The sequence below is a fragment of the Xiphias gladius genome, chromosome 2, assembly GCF_016859285.1.
Source record: "Xiphias gladius isolate SHS-SW01 ecotype Sanya breed wild chromosome 2, ASM1685928v1, whole genome shotgun sequence".
NCBI classification, from domain to species: Eukaryota; Metazoa; Chordata; class Actinopteri; order Istiophoriformes; family Xiphiidae; genus Xiphias; species Xiphias gladius.
Window position 1 is genome coordinate 18,889,179 of NC_053401.1, and position 20,012 is coordinate 18,909,190.

Sequence of the window (20,012 nt, forward strand, 5' to 3'; positions counted from 1 at the left end):
ATGGATGCCTTTACCTCTTCTCCAGCACTTTCTCATAAAAGCTACCTGTCTTACCTACCTTATTAACCCTTTGTAATACCAACATCCCCTTCCTATTTCATTCTTTATCTTGCACAGTTTCTATCTGAAATACAACTACAGTTTATCACTGCTAATCCCCATAATTTACCCTACTGTACTTTCATTGAAATTAGCATTCCAGGCAAAATGTATCTGGCATGCCAACCATTTAAATTCCTTTGCAGCAGATTAGCATGTCTTCCATATTCTCCATTGAGAGATAATCTTCTTTGCTATAAAGTACTTTAGCCTACTCAATAACCTTCAGTCCCATGAAACAAACAGGAAAACTCATCCAAATTGCATGTTGACTAAATCAAATCAAATCACTTTCTTGTAATGTCAATACACAAAATATAATTGACTTTGTTCTGAAATTTGAAATGACAAGTTGATAAGCAGATACATTTATTCCGAGGGTTTAAAGAATCATTGGCATGTTTTTGACTAATCAAAGGTCTTTGCAGTGCAGGATGTAAGAGCCCCTAATTTTTAAAAGTATTCTGTAGAGCGCTTGATAATTCCAGAGGTCATCCATCGATCAGTTTTGCAAAAACAATTAAGTCAAGCACCTTCTCACATTTAATATTGAGCTCTCAGTAAGGGGTAAATTAGTAGTTTTAGTTAAGGGAGCTACAGTGGTGAATTGGATTCATTGTTTACTATGCTTTTGAGAATAGTTTACAGACTTGTGGCTGCATTCTCAATTCTGCAAAGGGTTCCCTGGAGGCTACAGCAGGTCTGCTGTTCTGATTACACCTGTGATTCACTTTGATTTGCGACTTCACAGAGAACTTCAAAATTTGACATCAAACTGAATGCCAAAAAGCACCTTCTTACACTTGTCCTGCTCATATCTACACATGTATTTAATCTATGTTAGGTCATTCACAAATTGACAGCTGTTGACTTTCAAGGTGTCAGTATACTTCAGACAAAGTGATGGTGAGTTTGTCGAACAGTGTCTGAAATCCCATCCCGTTTAACCCCATCCTGCATCTCACAATTTTGTATAACTTTCCAAAACCAACAAGCTAACAATTACAAGCATTTCACAGTGACTGGTATAGTGTGGGGAGGTGACAACGTATCCAGGATTGAAACTTACTTTTTGATTCAACACAAAACTACGTCACCGTTTGTGCGTACACCCAAGTGAAATACCATAAATGCCTCCTAGGAGGGACTGTCAGACAGTGTGCGGTGCTATTATCCCCATTTGTACGATTCACTGTCTGATATCCCTCTTTAGGATGGCAGGATTTTGCCCTGGCTTTGAGCTTAGCAATTTGGAACAGGTATAAACACGTTTGCCTTTTGACATTATCACACGAGACTTTGTAGAAACTTGCTAATTTCATGTATACCCTTGCCTCCAATGTGCGAATGTCTCTCAATGTGACCTATATTACTGTAAGTGTGTGAATGACACCACAGAAGTAAAATTTGCAAGAATTCCCATCTGTAAGTCAGAATATAAGAAACATTTGGGTGAAAGACGAACGTCTTCAAGAAATTTTAAGCAAGAACAGTTGCCTTTCACTCGGTACTTGTAGATATTTTTAGGCTATTTCTGAAACTGTAGTATCTAACACTCATTTTCAGATCTGGTCCACACAACATTATTGTGCTGAGACTATCCTGTAACGCGAAAATGACAGCATCAGCAATTTCAGCAATTGCTCAAAAAACGACACAATATATGTTTAGGATCAAGTAACAAAACCCTCCAGTTGCCATACGAATTATGACTCTATAATTGTGTTTTGTAATGGTTTTGGGAGGCATTGACAAATGATGTCATTCTTTTGATGGTGGTGTCAGATCAAAAAAACGCTTAGATGTGTCATTCAAGAAGGCATGGACAAGCAACGTATTTTATCCTTTCATGAAGAGGATTCTTGATTGATTGACTGTGTGTTTTTGTTGGAATGAGTGAAATGCATGCAAGGAAATTAACTTCCGAACTACTTATCAAGATCTGTACTACAACAACGGATCAAAGGACTATGTGTAATGTAAAAAGTGTCCCTTTCAGAGACAAACCCACACAAAAATGACCAACTCTGCAGCTCCAGATGGCTCTACATAGCTTTCTAGCCTCAATTAGCTAATTGTTGTGGTTTTCTAGTGAGAAAGCTTTGATCAAACCTATGTACAGTACCCTCCCAGTACCAAACAGTAAAAATTAGTGACTAAGTGGTGAAAAAACATCTACAAGCTAGGGAGCCAGATATATTTTCCTCCAAAAAAAAAAAAAAAATTCTTTGGTCTCCACCAGCCTAAGAGCTAGAATGAGAACAGATATTGGATTTATTATAGAAACACGACTCTAAATGAATACCAATGTTACTCCGTGTCGGCTGGATTTATTAACAGGCAAAATTAAGCAGGCATGGCAAACATGAAATTTATGTAGCAAAGGTGAACATCCTAAAAATGACCGAGTTGACTCAAACTCTCTCAATCTAAGCAAAGGTAAAGCATTATGTGCTACAGCTAGCTGGTATTTACTGCATAGTATTACAATGTATTCAAAGGTGTTGCTGCTATCTGTCCAGACTGCTGTGTGTTTAAAACTCCAAGACACCTACAGTATAGGTGCAAAAACACCAGTCTATTCACAGCAGCCCGGTAACCTCACTGACTTAACCGAATGAGCTCAAGGATTCAGAGTCAGAACACATTCATCATGAAATATTTTCTGCTGAGCTGGCAACATTCACATATAGTAAGTCTCAGGTGTGTTTGTGTCCGTGTAATGTCTGCAAGTGAAGGCATTTAGCCTTAAGAAAACAGAGCGACAATGTTGCCAGAGGCAGATGTTTGGAAATTGCTCCTACTGCATGGCCCTGGCAGTGACACTGAATTGCCGGTCAATTGACTGTAAGTGAGAGAGGACAACTTCACGCGCCTTTAGTAACAAGAGCCCTACATCTAAAGAAGGGTGACTAACACACACACACACACACACACACACACACACACACACACACACACAGACAACAAAAATCGCACACTGATCGCACAGCCAATCTGTTTTTCCCTCTCTCTGCCTTTTCAATCCTCCCCAATGTCTCAACTCGTCTGCCTTTTCATCTTTCAGTTGCATGGTTATCTTAGCCTTTAATAACCTTGCCTTCGTAAGCCCTTTCCTTTGGTTGCTCTGTTTATTCATACTTCAGAGACTTGCTGATGAAACTGGTTTGTGTGAGCACTGGCAATGCAGGCAGTTACTCAGCCATCTGAGCAGGATCAGAGACCTCTGGAATTAAATAAAATGGAGTTTTTCCCCTGATCCATTTCTTTGCAGTTTGGCTTCCGCTTCATGATGAGCACCATTGTTTATTTGCTCTGAATTTGACTGATGTTACTCATGACTCAGCTCTATTTCAAACACCCCTTTTTTGCTCTCTGTACCATCTTACTTGTGGTTTCAGTAAATGAGAATTTATCATTGTGGGAACATGAAACTGGTAACTGTATTAAAATTACAAACTAGAATATCTGCATTTCCAGAACAAATTGTGTGTGATTGCTGCATCTGCTACTGTTGCCTTATTTTCTAACATATTGAGCTAATAATTCCACATCGTTTCACTTTTTCGCATAATTGATTCAGGAATGCAGCTCATATCACCCTGAACAGCCATAATAGGAGCAAACTTATTCTAGTCATCACTATCTGGGAGTAGTTGCATGAAACTCAGCAGTCTTATTAATTTTCTCAGCCTGTGCAATTGAGCCATATTTGGTCGCAACTGGATGAAGCATTCAAGAGTTATAGCAAGTTGAACTGATTTGATCACACCCACCAAAGTTTGTTAGCTAGTCGTGGAAAAACGAAACATGATATCTCAAATCAAACATAATGGCAGTGTTTGGAGTTGTCCAAACATGGTATCTACCAAGTTTGGTGAAGCTATATGGTGTGCCTAGCAAAATATACAAAATGGCCAAAAACTGTTTATAATGCAAATGGGCGTGGCCTATATCAATCTCTTCAGCATCATCCACTGAATCCTTACACAACAGAATTTTTCTTCTACACCTCACGGTTGCTGTGATTTTAGCCAAAACATTTTGCAGTATTTTTTAAACTAATTTGTCACCACACGGTGGTGCTATTGCTGCCAATTTTGAATATGCGAAGCACTGAAGTACGGAGGAAGCAGTTCACAAAGACTCAGTGTTGTAGCCTTTGTAGTTTTTGAGATATCTATCAGGTCTCATCATGTTTTGCTCATTGCCCGTAGAAAACCATTTTAAACAAAAAAAACCAAAATCAACTGTTACAGATATATGCAAAAAAAGTAAGAGCACATATCTCACAGATTTTAGCTTTGGAATCTTTTTCGTAGCTGCAAATATGTAGTACTAATAGCGTATTTCTAGCAATATGTTTTGTTTATTGTGTGATTGCTGCCAATGCATAACCCTAGCACAATAGCACTATACATTTTAAGTACTAACAAAACTGTGAAATATTGAAAATAGTCAAGTATCAAGAGTTGGCATTGAATGTTCAGAATGGTCAGATTCCTAGTCTTGATCTTTGATCAGAAATATCATGATATGAAGCATCATTGTGCTTTAAGTAGTTTTCATGTAGGTTGGTACATGTAATTGGTAGTTTTATCAAGCCTAAAAGACAAAAACAAACAAACAAATATAGACACAGTCAAAAAGAGACTGCGAAATTTGGTGGCCTCTTCTATCATTAGCCCCCTTAATAATATGATGTATTACGAAGCTCAACTCTTGATTCAGTTCTGTTAGTTGGCAAAAGTGTATTGACAAATGCCCCTTGGCCACTTAATTTAGTGCTTTGATTTCTCCCACAATTAGTATGCTGATGACACACAGCTGTATCTCTCTTTTTATTGTAATAAGAATAAGAAGCAAGACACAATTCAAAACAACCTTGGTGGAATAAAAGAACGAAGGTCTCAAAATTTTCTTTAACTATGAAAAATCAGAAATTATTTTTGGTAGCCTAGACAATTACTCAATGCTAATGTGACTCCATGCAAAATGGATAGCTCAGTCCTGCCTTTTTCAATTGACAAAGATAGCAAAAATCAGACCCTTTCTTTAGACTTAATATTTAGAAAAAAATCATCCATGCTTTTTACATCCGACTTTGACTACTGTAATGCCTAGTTTACCTTGAATAATTAGCTATTGAGTTACTTAGATTATACCAGTAACTTTAAACTGACATTCTAGCATTCCCATCTCTTTGAATTACTTGTCCTGCTACTGCCTGGACACCAGGTCCCACATTTCAGGACTTGCTTCTCTCCTTCAGAAGAGGCCATTCACTGCCATTCATTTCCTGTGCAGCATGCACAAGTATTTACATAAACAAGGTTATTCATCCCAGTAAACAGTGTTTCACTCTAGGGAGTGTGAGCTGCTGAAATGAGGACCACATGGTCTCCAGTTTCACTTGGAGAAAAATGTACTCAAAAACTTGTCTTCTGAACTTTGAAGTATTCAAATAATAGCAATGTCACAGCCAACACAAACAAATAAAGGCCACTCACTAACAGAGGCACAGTAGAAAACGTTACTATAACGGCTAATTGGGTAAAGTCAGCCTAATGTTCATTTCAACAGCATAACTCCATCTTTACAACATCAGAAATATGTCATATTCACCACTCTTTTTCTCTGAGTTTTTTATTTGACTTTTCTTTTTTTTTTTTTCATTCGCTGCTAAGTTACCATCTAAGAAAATTTGATATTTCCAGCCCTTGTTCCAAAATAAAGTCTAAGAAAGTCTAAGGAAACAGCGGGATTATGCCCTTTGAGCTGAGAAACATCTGTGTAAAAAGTGTTGAGTTTTACTGACAGTAGCTTAAAAGCAATGGAAAAAAAGTAAAAGCTATTGGAATTAATTAGTAAATGAGGATAGCATTTGTGTTAAAAACAGAAACTGATCAGAAGAGTATGACTCAGTTGAGTATGAGTTGACTCTGCTGTTGCACCCATGCAATTAATTCTGTGGAAATGGAAATTATACTGAATTTATCAAGAAAACAGGAAACATTGAGGAACTGTTGAGTTTGTCTTGGCAGCAAACAGTATCAACAGCAAAATAAAACCTTAGGCGAATAGTAAACAGAGAGGCTTTCAATCATAATTGAATAAAATATACTTATAAAACTGGGGAATTAAAAACAAAGGCATGTCGCTAATGAATCAAATTAAAGGCCTGGTTCTCTCTGCTGTTGAAGTAAATAAGGCCAATTTATTTAATATGACATTGGTTTTTGAAATGTATTGGATAAAAGAGAATTACAGATCTCCAACACTATATTAAACCCATATTGTCCACTAGGGTACATTTCTGGGCTGAGTCATATTGTTGTAGTTGTAGGATCATTTAAGGTAGGTTTCTCAGTAATGGAATTTTCTTTATTTTATCTGTCAGGATTCAATCAATGAGTCACAGTTTACTATGAGACAGTTCAAAGCTTTAAGTGGAAGAGAATGCTGGAGCTGTACCTTTAACACCCTTTCATTAGACAAGTAAAAAGTGTAGTAGCAGTGGTAGATAGAATACAGATAATAGAAGTAACACAAGCCACTGCTGAATTCAAAGGAGATTTAATTTGATTCTGATTGGGGGAAAAAACTAACAAACAAAACAACCTGCTGTATGCTGGGGACACAACCCATGGCATTCACATTAATCATACATAATCATTTGAGCATAGTGGCTCATCAGGCAATTGAAGCAGACTGAAATTAAGTTAGTGTTAGCAAGAGGCAGACACAAACAGAAGAAGAAAAATAATTCTCACACAGGAATGAGGTCTTGAATTAAAGATGAATGGAGCTGAATACAAAGATGGAAGATACATCCTGTTATTTTGGATATTTTTTTCATTTGTTAAGCCTTTGAAAAGCAGCAGAAACACCGGTTGCTGACTTACCTGGGAAGTGGCTACCTTTCATTCCTAGCATAGTGGGATTTACCAATTATATTGTACTAAAATTAAAGGAACAACTTGACATGTTTGCGTTTTACAGAGCCACATTAGAAGATCAATATCATCTCTGTGTGTCCAGTACAGACACAGGTGTGGGACAAGTTAAGCTAGTTTAGCACAAAAACTGGAAGGAGGGGGGAACCACAGTACTAACCTAGCTTAGGTACCTACCATGCAATGACAAACTTTTGCTAGAAGAGCATGGCATAGCAGTGACTGAATGGACATAATATTCTGAGGACTTTGCCTAATGACAAGGTCACTGGAAGCAGTTTTGAGAAGGTGAGCTAGTGATTTTTCAAGGGGATTTGCAGTTTCTGAGTTTCTGTTTTGCCAACCTGTTAACAGTTAAATTCTCTGGCACTGGGTGTTTATCGACTAAATGTTAGAAAAATTGCTGCTCAAAATAGTAGCATTCCAGTTATAGTGTATGCCGCTTTGCGTCTGAAGTGTTGTGCTATCCTGGCGTTACTGACACCCATACCCTCAGTTTACGTACAATAAGCAGCCAAAATATATTTGAGTCGTTAGTTTATTGACTTGGTTTTGTTGGTCCATGTTTGCACTGGTCAATTTTTGTAAAATTAATCTAGGAAACTGTAAATGTATTTGTTTGGGTGCTGCATTGCATTTGCCTGGGGGAAAGAAAATGCCAAACCCTACTTGGGACTGTGTCATCCACTGCATGGGAGACAGTCCTAGATGCTTCGGATGCTTCCCGCTGACAAGCCTAGGAATCAGCTGTTAATCAAAGGTAGGGAAGTTAACCCACCAAACAGGTCTTTTATCTTGTAAAATGCCCTGTTAGAAATGTCCAAGTTAGTTTTTGAGTGTGGTGTCTTCTTTGCCTCTTCTGCTGTGCAAGGCTGGAATGGAGTTACTGACCCCTTTGGTCAGAAGTCAGAAAACACCCGAAGCAACCACAGGTGGTTAGAACAGCTGTTATGCAGTTGGTGTTTTTCCTCCAGTTGGCCAAAAGACCATTTCAGCCACATTTTAAAACAAACTTTGACAAGCCATACAAAAGTGAGATTTAAACTTTGGAATCATTTTGAAAAAAATACGGTGTGGACTTAGGAGAAAAAGGGTTTCAAGGAGGAGGACTTGGTTTGGCAAATGGGCAAAATGGCCGCACACTTCTATGGGAAGCATCTCTTTCTCTGCACCTCCTAATCAGTGGAAGAGACTATCCCAAAAGGGGCTAGATAAAGTTATGAAGTATATATACACACTTGTGGGAATGTTTTCTAGTTGAAGGGAGACAGTCTGAAGAGGTCAAAACTCCAGTAACACTTGTAGTATAAAAAGCATCTTTATTGTGAGACCAGTGTGTTTTGGCCTATGACTTTCTTCCCTTGCTGCTGTAGGAATACTTTAAAATATTGTTAAATTGACTGACAACCAAAACACCAGTAACAAGCCAGAGAGCAAACCTGGCAACGCCTGCATGCTGCAGATTTGGGTTGATTGTCTTCCTTGTCCTTTCTAAAAGCTCCAGTGTCTTGTTGTGACAGGCTTATTTCTACACCTGTTGATATTGATCTTCTCATCTGACTGGTCAAGAAGGCTACCAAGTGTACTTTCCTAGAAAAGGAACTGTTCATCAAACTTACCCGTGGCTAACAAGACATTCTGCATGCAGCAACTTCTGGGTTTTAGTCACTGCGGCTGTCAATAGCAAACTAGTACTTAAAGCATCAAAGCTGATAAAGAAGCTGAAGCCACAGCAGCTCTTCCTATGATGTAAGGGATCATTACCTGCTGGGAGCCTCTATGGGCCTGTCAGGGTGGACAAGCTTTCCAAAATTCACGCTAGAAACAGAACAAGGGAGGGAGAGAGAATAAAAAAAATAATAAGAACTCAAATAGTGACTTAAAAATTAAATTCAGACATGCTACATGACATAAATAATGGCAGAAATAATATCATTACGAATAAAAAAAGGAAAACATTAAACATTAAAAAAAATGAAGGTAGTTCTTAAATCAATGTAGATGAAAGGTAAACTAAAATATATTTTTCTTTTGTGAAATCAGAAAGCATTTGTAGTCAAACAGACAAACTCTTTGTCCCCGTGAACACCAATCTACCAGTGCTTCCATCTTGGTTATCTGATTATTAATTTTCCATCAGCTTTCCCAGTCATGGCTTTGATCAACCCATCAGCACACCATCGTTCAGAGCCTCCCATTAGTCCAGCATCAGCATCTGTTTTTCTCTCTGTCTCTCTTTTCTTTCATATTTTCAGTCAGTCTTGCGTGTCTATCTGTTATCATTTTCTATTGTTTTTCTCATCTTCTTATCTTTCTGTTGTTGTACAATCAGACAACTGAAGATATGTGAGCTGAATCTGTAAATAATGAAGTAGGGAGACAGATGCAGGAAGCAGGAAGAGAGAAAGAAAAAAACAAAGTGACAAAAAGACAAAGAGAAAGGGTCAGAGCTCAGCCAGAAGAGACATCTTTTAAAACACCTCAGCTTCTAAATTTGTTAGGATGGGGTGAGAAGTAGGATATTAACAAAACATCTGGGATATGAACATAACGAGATAATAGTGAGTTGAATATAGCACAAAAGAACAAAAAAAGGAAACTAGAGAGTCATTAATAAAAGCAAGAACTGCAGAGGCGTAGGATGCGTCCTAATAAGATAAGCAGAGGAAAAATTCCCCCAGGGGAAAAGAAAACATCTTTCTAGATGTGGGTTTTAGGAATCTCTTAATTTAAACTTCTCAGTGAGTGACGTTCGAATAGGTGAAGAGCTGCGAAGCGCTGACTCTCATTAAACAGCCTCAGGCAGTGCGGGAGTCGAAATCAGATTTGTGATAGGGCGAAGCAGAAGCAAGAGACGGTTAAGAAAGGGGGAAGGAAGACTTAGACACAGTCTACCAAGGGAAAGACGTGTGAAACTGCAAAAAATCCACTCAAATCACAATTATTCATCCTTTTGTAGTTAAAACCACATAAAATGGTGTTTTTGAAAATAACACAAAGAGATCTTTTGAGATACATCAGAAATGTTCCTTTAGCTTCTCATTGGATGGGCCAGTGAACTTGACTGATTGACGACCGAGCCGGCAGGGACACAGAGTAATGATATAAATGATTGAATGCTGGTAAAGGCGGCAGAATACCATACTGCACTGGGATTTGGTGGTGGTGGTGGGGGGTGGGGTGGTTTACTGCTGCCTTTAGCATGGGCAAAAATCAAATTCAGTACAGCAGAGGCCTCGAGGCCAGAAGATATCTAGAATTTTTGTCAACAGCAGGGGCTGAATGCCATAAAGGCTGCGTACTAAACTTCCCAAAATGCCTTCAGTGCCTGTTAAGCATTCCACACCTCTAGTTATTACCACGGGCTTTCTGTAATAATTTGTGGCCTCAGGGTAATTTTCTCAGACACTATATGACTGTTTTCACAGGCTGAGTAATACTCCACATGGCTAGCACACTGATATTGATGTCGTCATGTCGGAACAGACTTCAGATCACAGACTTTCAGACTTTCAGACTTCCTAAACCAATCCTTTGGAACTGAGCGCTGAGTTGGGTGTGGCTTTGGACAACGACACAGCGAGGAGTCATGCATTGCCTGTTCCCTTACAACAGGGGAACTGGCAAACCGGTCAGGATTGCGCCAATCATCCTTGAGCCGTGATATGCCAGCTGTATGGGAAAGGATCATCCGTATGTCAGCGACGTACCCATACGATGTGGTTGACCAGGCTAACATTAAAGCGCAATTTGCAGCGAGAGCTGGTTTCCCTAATGTAATCAGAGTGATCAACTGCACGCACACTGCTATAAAGGCACCATCAGAGTATGAATTTGCCTATGTTAATAGAAAGCATTTTCCATCAACGTGCAAATAATATGTGATACACAAATGCGACTGACTAATATTGTGGCAAGAACGACTGGATAAACCCACAATTCATTTATCCTAACAAACAGCATGGGTGGAAACAGCTTACAAGCTGGCAGGATGCGCGATGTTAAGTTAAATGAATTTAAAATCAACTTCAAGGTATGTAAGTAAGTAATACGCCCCAATTACATCTCAGTGCTGGATAGGGAGCAAATCTATGGAAACCGATGGAGCTATAACATAAGCATCTACCCCAAAGCTTACTGACTGGGCCAGTAGTACAGGTGCTGATCAACCTGTGATCAAGATGGCTTCAGCTTTGGCCAGCCCAAGGGCAAGGCCAAACTGTTTAATACTTTTGTGAATGCATTCTGATAATTAAATGATAAAATAGGAAAATACGGCATTTGGGATTTTAAAGTGAGGCTGAACATGTTGATCTGTTTCCAAATGTGATCTAAATGTCCGATTTTTGTACTGATTGAAAAAAAGAGTTTCCTGCCTATTTCAGTGAGAGAAGTGTATTTCAGACAGACTCATCTTTTCACAAGACCGGAGAGAAAGGAAGACATACTTCCCTGGTCACACAAGATTGAGCATTCCATGTTCAGTCACATTCAGCTATCTCTGAGACTGTGAAATAAAGCAAAGCTGGTTTTTAGCTGTTAAACAAGGAGGTGATCCTCCACCTCTGTGGTGTGCTGGGTTAAATCTGAGGCGCTCTCTTAGACCGAGATGATCCTGAGCCTGGAGGGAAAGCTTAGAGCTTGTGCTAATTTATTTTCATCTTTGTTTAAAAGTTTATTAGGAAGGGAGAAGAAGTGAAGATGCTTGAGGGCTCATGTGGCACAAAGATGCCTTTATGTTAAATCAAATAAAGCTACTACATGATGCACAAAATGACACATAATGAGACCTTTCCTATTTTTAAAAAACTGTCCCTTAGCTGCAGTTATTGGAAACCCTAGTCTATGCCCACAAATACAGCACCAGGCTGTGTGGCATTTCAGCATGGTGGCTACAGTCACAATTGCAGATCATGTGACGTGATGCTGAGGCCGTGGTCAGACCGAATCTTGAGTGAAAAAACATGCAGATAGAGTTCCCTGCACAGCGAGGGGACGCATGCAGGGAACTATCTATCTAAACTATCTAAACAACGCAGGGCCGTATGGCAAAAAAAAGTTGAACCAGACTCAACTCTTGCCACAGTGCGACACTATGCCATCCAGCAAGATGCTGCGTTGCTCTATCCCATAATGTACAACCAAAACGTAAGGCTGACAGGTTTACGGAGGTTTACTTAACAGGTTCATGCTCACCAGCAACTGACCCTTTCTATTTTGAACACTCCATCAGGACAAACTTCACATTACCATTTTACCACAGGTCCTACATCTGGTAAACGTTCTGAGTTTGTCGATCAGTTCCTTCAGTACTTTTGTAATATGGGCTGTAATGAACATTGCAGGTGTCTGCAAGTGTAATAACATTCATCATGCATAAAAGCTACTTAGACTGAATTTTGAAGCAAAGATATTTCGCTTTCACCCGTCATCTTCGTGGGAGTTGGAAAGGTGAAACTCTCATTAGCAGCATTGCCGCAGTTCAACACCTTTGGATCCCTGTTACTTTCTCACCTCCACTCTGCTCAACATGTTTAAAAATACAAACCATGAACTCCTCATTTACATATTTTACAAACACACACACACACACACACACACATACAGACACCGCAGCACTCGTTAAGCGGAGCGCTGTGACAGACAAGATAATTGGCATGGTAGATGAATACTGTGTGTGTGAAAGTGATAGAGAGTGAGTGTGTGAGAAAAAGAAAGAGATAGAGGGGAGCTGCCATAGAGATTGCAGCTCCACTGAACTTGTTAGCAGTAAAGTGTAGAGTGTGAATGTGTGTGTGTTGTGGTGGGGTCGGTATCTCAGCTGTACATTCAGAGACAAGAACGGATTGAAATACCATTCTGACCACTTTTGGAGGTGGAGCGCATAATTGCTGCAGTTTGTCTTTCTCAGAAGCTGCAGTCCTAAATTTCATTTTGGCTTTTTGTTGTTTTCTAGTTTGTCTCCTGGGCAGTAGAGACTAGTGTCTTTGCAAGAGTTGTGTATGTCGTCCACAGAATGGATCCCATTTCAGAGCCGATGGGTAGGGAGCATCCAGCAGTCAGTCATTCCGACAGCAGAGTTAGGGAAGGAACACATTCAAAGGGATTTTCTGTTTTGGTTTGTGAGTCTGTAGCATAGCTGCTGTAAACAAACCATACAGAGAGGCAGAGGTACAGACAGAAAAAAGTAGAGGACAGAGAAAGACGGCTGCGCAAGACAAAGAGATGCAAAGAAACAGTCTAATCAGTGGTGGCATCCACAGACTGATTGACCCTCAGTCAGTCACGCACACTTTCAAGTCAACCACGTAAAAGCGAGAAGACCAAAAAGGTTTTGCAGCGGACTGCAGCCCTGCAAAATCTCTACACGCTGTCAGGTTGCTGACAGCAGTGTCAGACAGTCCAGCATGAATCCAGAGCACGAGCTGGAGGGGAAATATGGAACTATTTCTCTTACAGAGACAAGACATCTGACGGACACTAAAGTATCATTTCAGTCTGTTACGATCTATGTGTCATTCTCTGACAATGTACTCATCTATTTACTTTCTAAAATCTGAGAATGCAGCAAAATCCCTACAACGTGGTCCAGTGTAGAAAGACACACAAGCAGACAGGTTGTGAACAAATCTGTTGCCGGAAGAAACTCTGACTTGCCAGCTTGTTAATCATTTAAACAAATTAGGCCTTTTATTTCAAAGACATGGTTGGGCAGAATTCAGCATAAAATAATAAATTAGTTTGTTTACATTTTGAGAGAGGCTTATGATGCATCACTACCCCCACAGAAGATTCACGATATTTGATGATGGGACTTTCTTGCTAAACCATTACATGCACGCAATGCGTATGTAATCTAGCCAAAAAAGCAACAGCATTACAGTTACACTTAGTTCCTGTAGCAAACAGTTTTGCAAGAGAGAGGTTGTCAACAAACCAACAGATTAACCAGATTATCTAAACCGCTTTATTTGGAAAAACTGAAAGTTTATGCATTCATGGTGATGTGAGGGTAAAGTTGAAGCAGGGAGTCTGTGATGGATGTTTACAACAGACACTTTGGGTAATAATTTTACAGATCACCTTTGTTTTCACTTCCAAATAAGTCTATCGAACTTGGAGGTCTGATTTACAACCTGTCCGACCGTCTGACTGCTTGTGTTTCTTGACCTAGCAATTACACCTTGTTCCCTGATCTTAGCAGTTACAAAAATAAGACCCCAGTTGCAATAAAGTGGAAGGATCCTTTTCAAAACATATGCAAAGCTGCAATACAGTTCATAAATTAAGGTTTTATCCAGCTTTGACAATCAGGAGTGTACCTGATTGATCCTGTCCTGATCAGCTGGACTAAGATTTATTTTGTTACGCTATTTACATTATTTAATCTTGGGCTTGTGTTACACTATATTTTATACATTTTCCTTCAGAACATGTGAAACAATTCAGTGAGTTAAATTGTGAAAATCAGGTGTCATAACACGTATGGAGAACTTTGACATTATAAAAGTGGTGACCAGAGATCCATGGGTCCAGCAATGACAATGTGAAAATAAGCAAAGCTATAAAGAGACACAGAGTTGAGTCTGGGTTTTATTCAGGGTCATGGTCCTTAAAAATCCATATAACCTCGAACTGGGCCACTGGGCCCCATATGTACCCCTGATCCCTCAGAGACACCAGGATCTTGTCATGTCACAAAAATTTGAATTTGATGTCAATCACAGTAACAATAAAAGCAAACAGACGACAAACAGAAAAAAAAATATATAAATCAAGAAAATATTGATCAGATTAATCAAAAATAAACATAATTGTTTTTTGCAGCAACAGTTTTTCTTTTGACTATGATGATGAAGGCTACCTAAACTTGATAAAGGAGTTATTTTAACACAAACCACAATCCTTCATTACAAACCCATACCTTAACCATAGAGGCAGATCAGAAAACACTTCTATGAAGGTTTTTGGAACAGTGATTTGTAACACAACGAATGTTGTTCTGCCACCAAAGGCTATCAGATCAGCGTCATTTTGGAAGGAAACACCAAACGAAAATTTTGCTTGGACTTGTTGCACTGTTGCAAACAATGTTTTCCCCTGCAATGAACTAATATTTACAGAAAAAATATCTCTCAGTCAGATCAAATTCAGACTTGTAGTGCTCTTAATCCTCTAAAAATACATAAAGGGAAGTGGGACAAATGTAATCTGCATAAAACACTTGATACACATCTCAGAATCAACTCTGCTACCAGAATAATGACAACATTTGTCTTTCACCAAGAAAACTTTGCCACTCGGAACACACTGACCTGAAAAACACTAACAAAAGTCAGTATTACAATAAGGATAACTACTGTCTTTGAATCTTTTATTTATGTATTTGGCATAAACCAAGATTCTATTACAACACCACCAACAACAAAAAAGGCATTTCTTTATTGCATGGACTGTGCTACCTTAGAGTATGTTTTCTTTTTAGTTTTTTTTTTTTTTTGCCATTTTAGCATAGCGATTTCAGTTTGGAGGTACTCCACAAGGGCAAAATGAAACTAAAGTGAATCCAGTAACATGATACAAAACTATACACTGATCAGCCAGAGACATTAAAACTTTTAATGTTGTGGCCAAAATATTAAAACATTATAACCGGTATATATATATATATATTTGCCTTTACGCCCCACATCTTTTCTCGCTCCTCTTTCAGCCCTTGGTATTTTTCAATCTTCTCGTGTTCCTTCTTCTTGATGTTGCTGTCGCTTGGGATCACTACATCTATCACTACTGCCTTCTTCTGTTATTTGATCAACACGATGTCCGGTTGGTTATCCATCACCAGTTTGTCATTCTGGATCTGGAAGTACAGCTGGATCTTGGCTTGGTCATTCTCAACCACCTTAGGAGGTGTCTTCCATTGTGACCATGGGACCTCCAACCCATACTCAGTGCATATGTTCCTGTACACTATGCCAGCCACTTGGTTATGGCGTTCCATGTACGCTGTTCCTTGGGGTCCTGTCTGGTGTGGTAGATCCCTGCCTCTATGGATCTTGTACTGAGTGCCTGTTCTTATGCTGCCATGATTAGTGCTTCTGTGCGGTCCTTCAGTCCAGCCTTTTCCAGCCACTGGTAGGATTTCTTGATATCAGCTGCTTCTTCTATCTGTCGGTGGTACATGCCATGTAGGGGCTTGTCCCCCCATGATGATTCCTCCTCCTCCTTTGCATCACCGGGTTTCTGCTGCCTGAGGTATTCACTTAGCAGTTCATCTTTGGGGGCCATCTTCCTGCTTTATTCCTGGATGTTGGTTGTTTCATCCTGGACAGTGGCTCTTATGCTCAACAGTCCTCGGCTTCCCTCGTTCCGCTTAGTGTACAGTCTCAGGGTGCTGGCTTTGGGGTGAAACCCTCCATGCATTGTGAGGAGCTTTCTTATATAATAAGCTTGCCAAAGAAGGAGATAGAGGCCACTGATATATATATATATATATATATATGCATTTGTGTGTGTGTGTGTTTGTGTGTACAGTGTAAACTGTTAAATTACCCCAACTTTTTCTGCATTGTGCTCTGTAAAAAAAAATATCAAACAACATATTCACCGATACCGATATATCTGTGACAGGCCAAAATCAGCTGATAAAATCTGCTCTTTTTTTTTTTTTTAGTTACATAGCAGAATGTAGCAAATGTCTGTCTAGTTTAAAGTAATTTTGTGTTCTGGTTTAGGCTTTGAAGGTAAATTGAACAGTTTTTACAATAGTATGTAAACGTGCAAAATTGAGTGTTTTTGTGGTGGTTCAGTTTGATTAACAATTTGAAAGATGTGATCATTGAATTAATTTTGTGTCAGAGCAAAGAAAATTGATCCAGTTTGGTCCCCATTGCATGCTTCTGTGCTGACTGTGTGAAGTCAGTATAAAGGAATGTGAGTTAGCAATTGTAAGCTACAGTAATACAGCCCATTTTTGTTTTTCTCATTTGACAGTGGGAAAGTTTGTCTCTAATGTGTCCCTTACTTTGATCATTCAAGGCTTCAGCAACAATTAATGTGTACGTACTCGCTCGAGTTGTCACTGCTCTCTTAAACTCTAGCGAGTGTTGTTGACACATCTACAGGAAACACACAAGGGGGCTGCTGTAGAAGAAGACAGCAGGAAAAGCTGAATGTTACAGTTCGTTGTTTAAACTTTTGTAGTTTGTGGCTGTCGGTGTTGTATAACACGTGTGTTGCTTTCCACTTGATTTTATGTTCTTCTAGTCTTTATAAATATGTTTGTTATCTGATTGTCCGTGTGTTTAGGAAAGATGCAGAGGTGATTATCAACAAGGAGCTGCGCTCTGGCGGCAATTATGTAATTGTGAAGGTTTGCTGTCACATGCGTGTCTTTGGAGCCTGCCGCAAGAAGCATGTGGCCAGTTTCAGTCAGACAGACAGGCAGCTCAGCGTGAGAAGACAGGGGTGTCAAACAGAAAAAGAAACGGACACAGAGCTGTTGGCCTGTCTAAAGCTGTAGTGTGGATCAGCAAAGTGAAACAATTATCCCTTGGGTACAATACAGCCACAATCCTCTGCTTTCTATTCAACCACTGCCTCCAGGAAGCTCAGGCAACAACACCCCGACAGACAGGTTGGGCTCAGAAGCAGGACTGAAAACGGATTCTACTGTGATTATTCTGTGTCTCAAAAACCAGACAGAGGATTTGGAGCGGTGTACAAAGTGTGGACTGTGATAAGCACAGTGGTTATGCTGTCAGTGTGGGTGTCCATGCCGTTGAGAGCTGCAGATTCTGTCAGCTGCACACTGATGCTCTGTTATAGGCCTCAAAGCTTCACGGACACGTGATGCAGTCATTCCACCACGCCACCACAGTTAAAGCCACAGCTGTGCTGTATGTACACTGAACTTAATCAATCACTTTTTTATTAGTCCCTAACATGGGGTTTTCCATTTCTCAGCCACATTATTACTGTAGATGCACATTAGGACCGCCTCATGTCTGCTGATTATAGAACATTTTGTAAAAAACTCACATCATTTTAAAAAGACAGTTTGGATTATGTCGAGATCAAAAAATAGATTCTGTGTGATCACACAGATTTTTTGGTTGAGATCAAAAAATCTTTGCCATAATTCATTTCAGCATTCAGTCTCAAGTAGTAGTTAGGCACTATAATGGCTGAAGGATGTGTTATGGAGGGCTAGAATAACAAGCACTATAGCTGCTCACTTATTCAGTGTAATGTACATTCCACAGCAACAGTCCTGTCATGCTCACCACTCTGCTGCCGATTTTTCCTGACTATTTTTTCCACTTGCGTGTCCCTGCAGTTTTTTGCTCTTCTGTTTCATCTCTCTATTTCAGCGTCAACAAAGAAGCTTGTCAGAGGTGCAGGTGAAAGCTGTAGCACATTCAGAATGCTTTGTCATTGGGCACATTTTCTCGAATTCATCCAACACTGACCCAGAATCCCAAAGTGAAATGATTGAAACTGCTGTATTATCAGGATTTATTTGTATTATCTGTCAGATAGCATAGGGTGCTAGGCCTAAATATGGGATCATGAGGTAAAAAAAAACAAAACACCTGTTTCCTGCACTGATCCAAAATCAGATGAAAACTGTTTCACCAGATTTGTGTGGCCGAATATCTGCAATCTGAACTTAAAACTATCTGCACCTCTGTGTTTTTAGCCTATTACCTATTTGTTTACATCTTGGAAAAACCTGTATCATAAAAGGTTTTTTCTGTGATTTTTAAATGGCTTTATGGACGTTATCTCCGATTGACACCGGAGAGCCTATCACCATTGTAAAGAGTGAGTTAGCGGTGCGTGTGTATAATGTCTGTGTGTTCCCAGTTGACTGAATTATGATTATGAGAAGAATTGGTGCAATGTTAGTAGCAGTAGTAGTAACGATATCAAAGAAATGCTGCTCTGCACAAAACCCAGGTGCTGGCCATCGTGGTACTGTGACACTAAGCTAATATACAGTAATAGGCTTGATGACTGAGTCTGTATTTATTCATAGTAAGAGTGAGACAACCATGTCATCATGAGATCAAAGCGGAAAACATATCACTTGCATCCAGCATCCCCTTAAAAAAAAGTTACACTCTTACAAATATCAGGTCTCCAGTGAAGCTTTACACTTTTTTAGAGAGCAACATTAAATCATAAAAATCATGTGTTTTATCATTTTTGACATTTTGACACCAGAACATTGTTAAAGAGTGGTTGTTTGATGAACTCATTAATTTGGGTGGCTAGTATATCTAAAGGCCTCTTCTGTCCCTCCAGATCATCACTTATATGGTACATTCACATTCTGTCACAGCTGCACAGTGCAGCTGCAACAGGCGTTCAATCAATGAATCCATCTATAAAACTTCCCTTTGACCTTTCATATCAGTGCAGAAATCAGACACAGACAATGCTGTATGGATGTGTTACAGTGCAGAGAGACTTACTGTTCATTTACAACAAAGATGCAGTTGTCTTGAGAGGGGACGCCTGACACTGGGTGCTTACAGGTCACCTTTCGCTCATTGTGGCTGCAGGGAAAGACAGAGCGAGAGACAGGCAGGGAAAAGACAAAAAAGGGAAAGTGAGCATTAAATCGGTGAAACAACAAAACATCGGTTGAAATGTGAAACAGACAGAACGCTGAAGACAAGGAGACGCAATTCAAATCAAAATGAAATATCAAACATTACTGTCAGCTGTAAAAGTGCCACATCTACATCATAAACCTTTCCAAAAAAAACAAAATTTGTTAATCAGCTCCCTGCAAAGACACAGTGAACAGCAGAAATGAACAGCATCGCAGCACACCTCAGAATCACACGACAAACACGTTCTTCCACACACCTGGAGCAGCGGGTGATGCTAAACTTCAGCATAATGTCCGGTTTGGTTTTAGGTGGTGGTGGTGGGGGGGGAGTGGCT

General features: G+C 39.6%; 1 protein-coding gene across 11 annotated transcripts in view; it reads right to left on the reverse strand.

Annotated features, from left to right (window-relative positions):
- The window catches only part of LOC120802952 (pleckstrin homology domain-containing family A member 5-like), a 247,344-nt gene that overhangs the window by 64,887 nt on the left and 162,445 nt on the right, over positions 1 to 20,012 (reverse strand). For 9 of the 11 annotated variants that reach the window (XM_040151204.1, XM_040151195.1, XM_040151182.1 and 6 more), the window contains 2 exons: positions 19,535 to 19,618; positions 8,820 to 8,873 (listed from right to left, as the gene is read on the reverse strand). In XM_040151204.1, the coding sequence (XP_040007138.1) occupies positions 8,820 to 8,873; positions 19,535 to 19,618 (138 nt within the window). The remainder of the gene's footprint in view (positions 1 to 8,819; positions 8,874 to 19,534; positions 19,619 to 20,012) is intronic. The other 2 variants (XM_040151259.1, XM_040151188.1) reach the window with 1 other exon arrangement.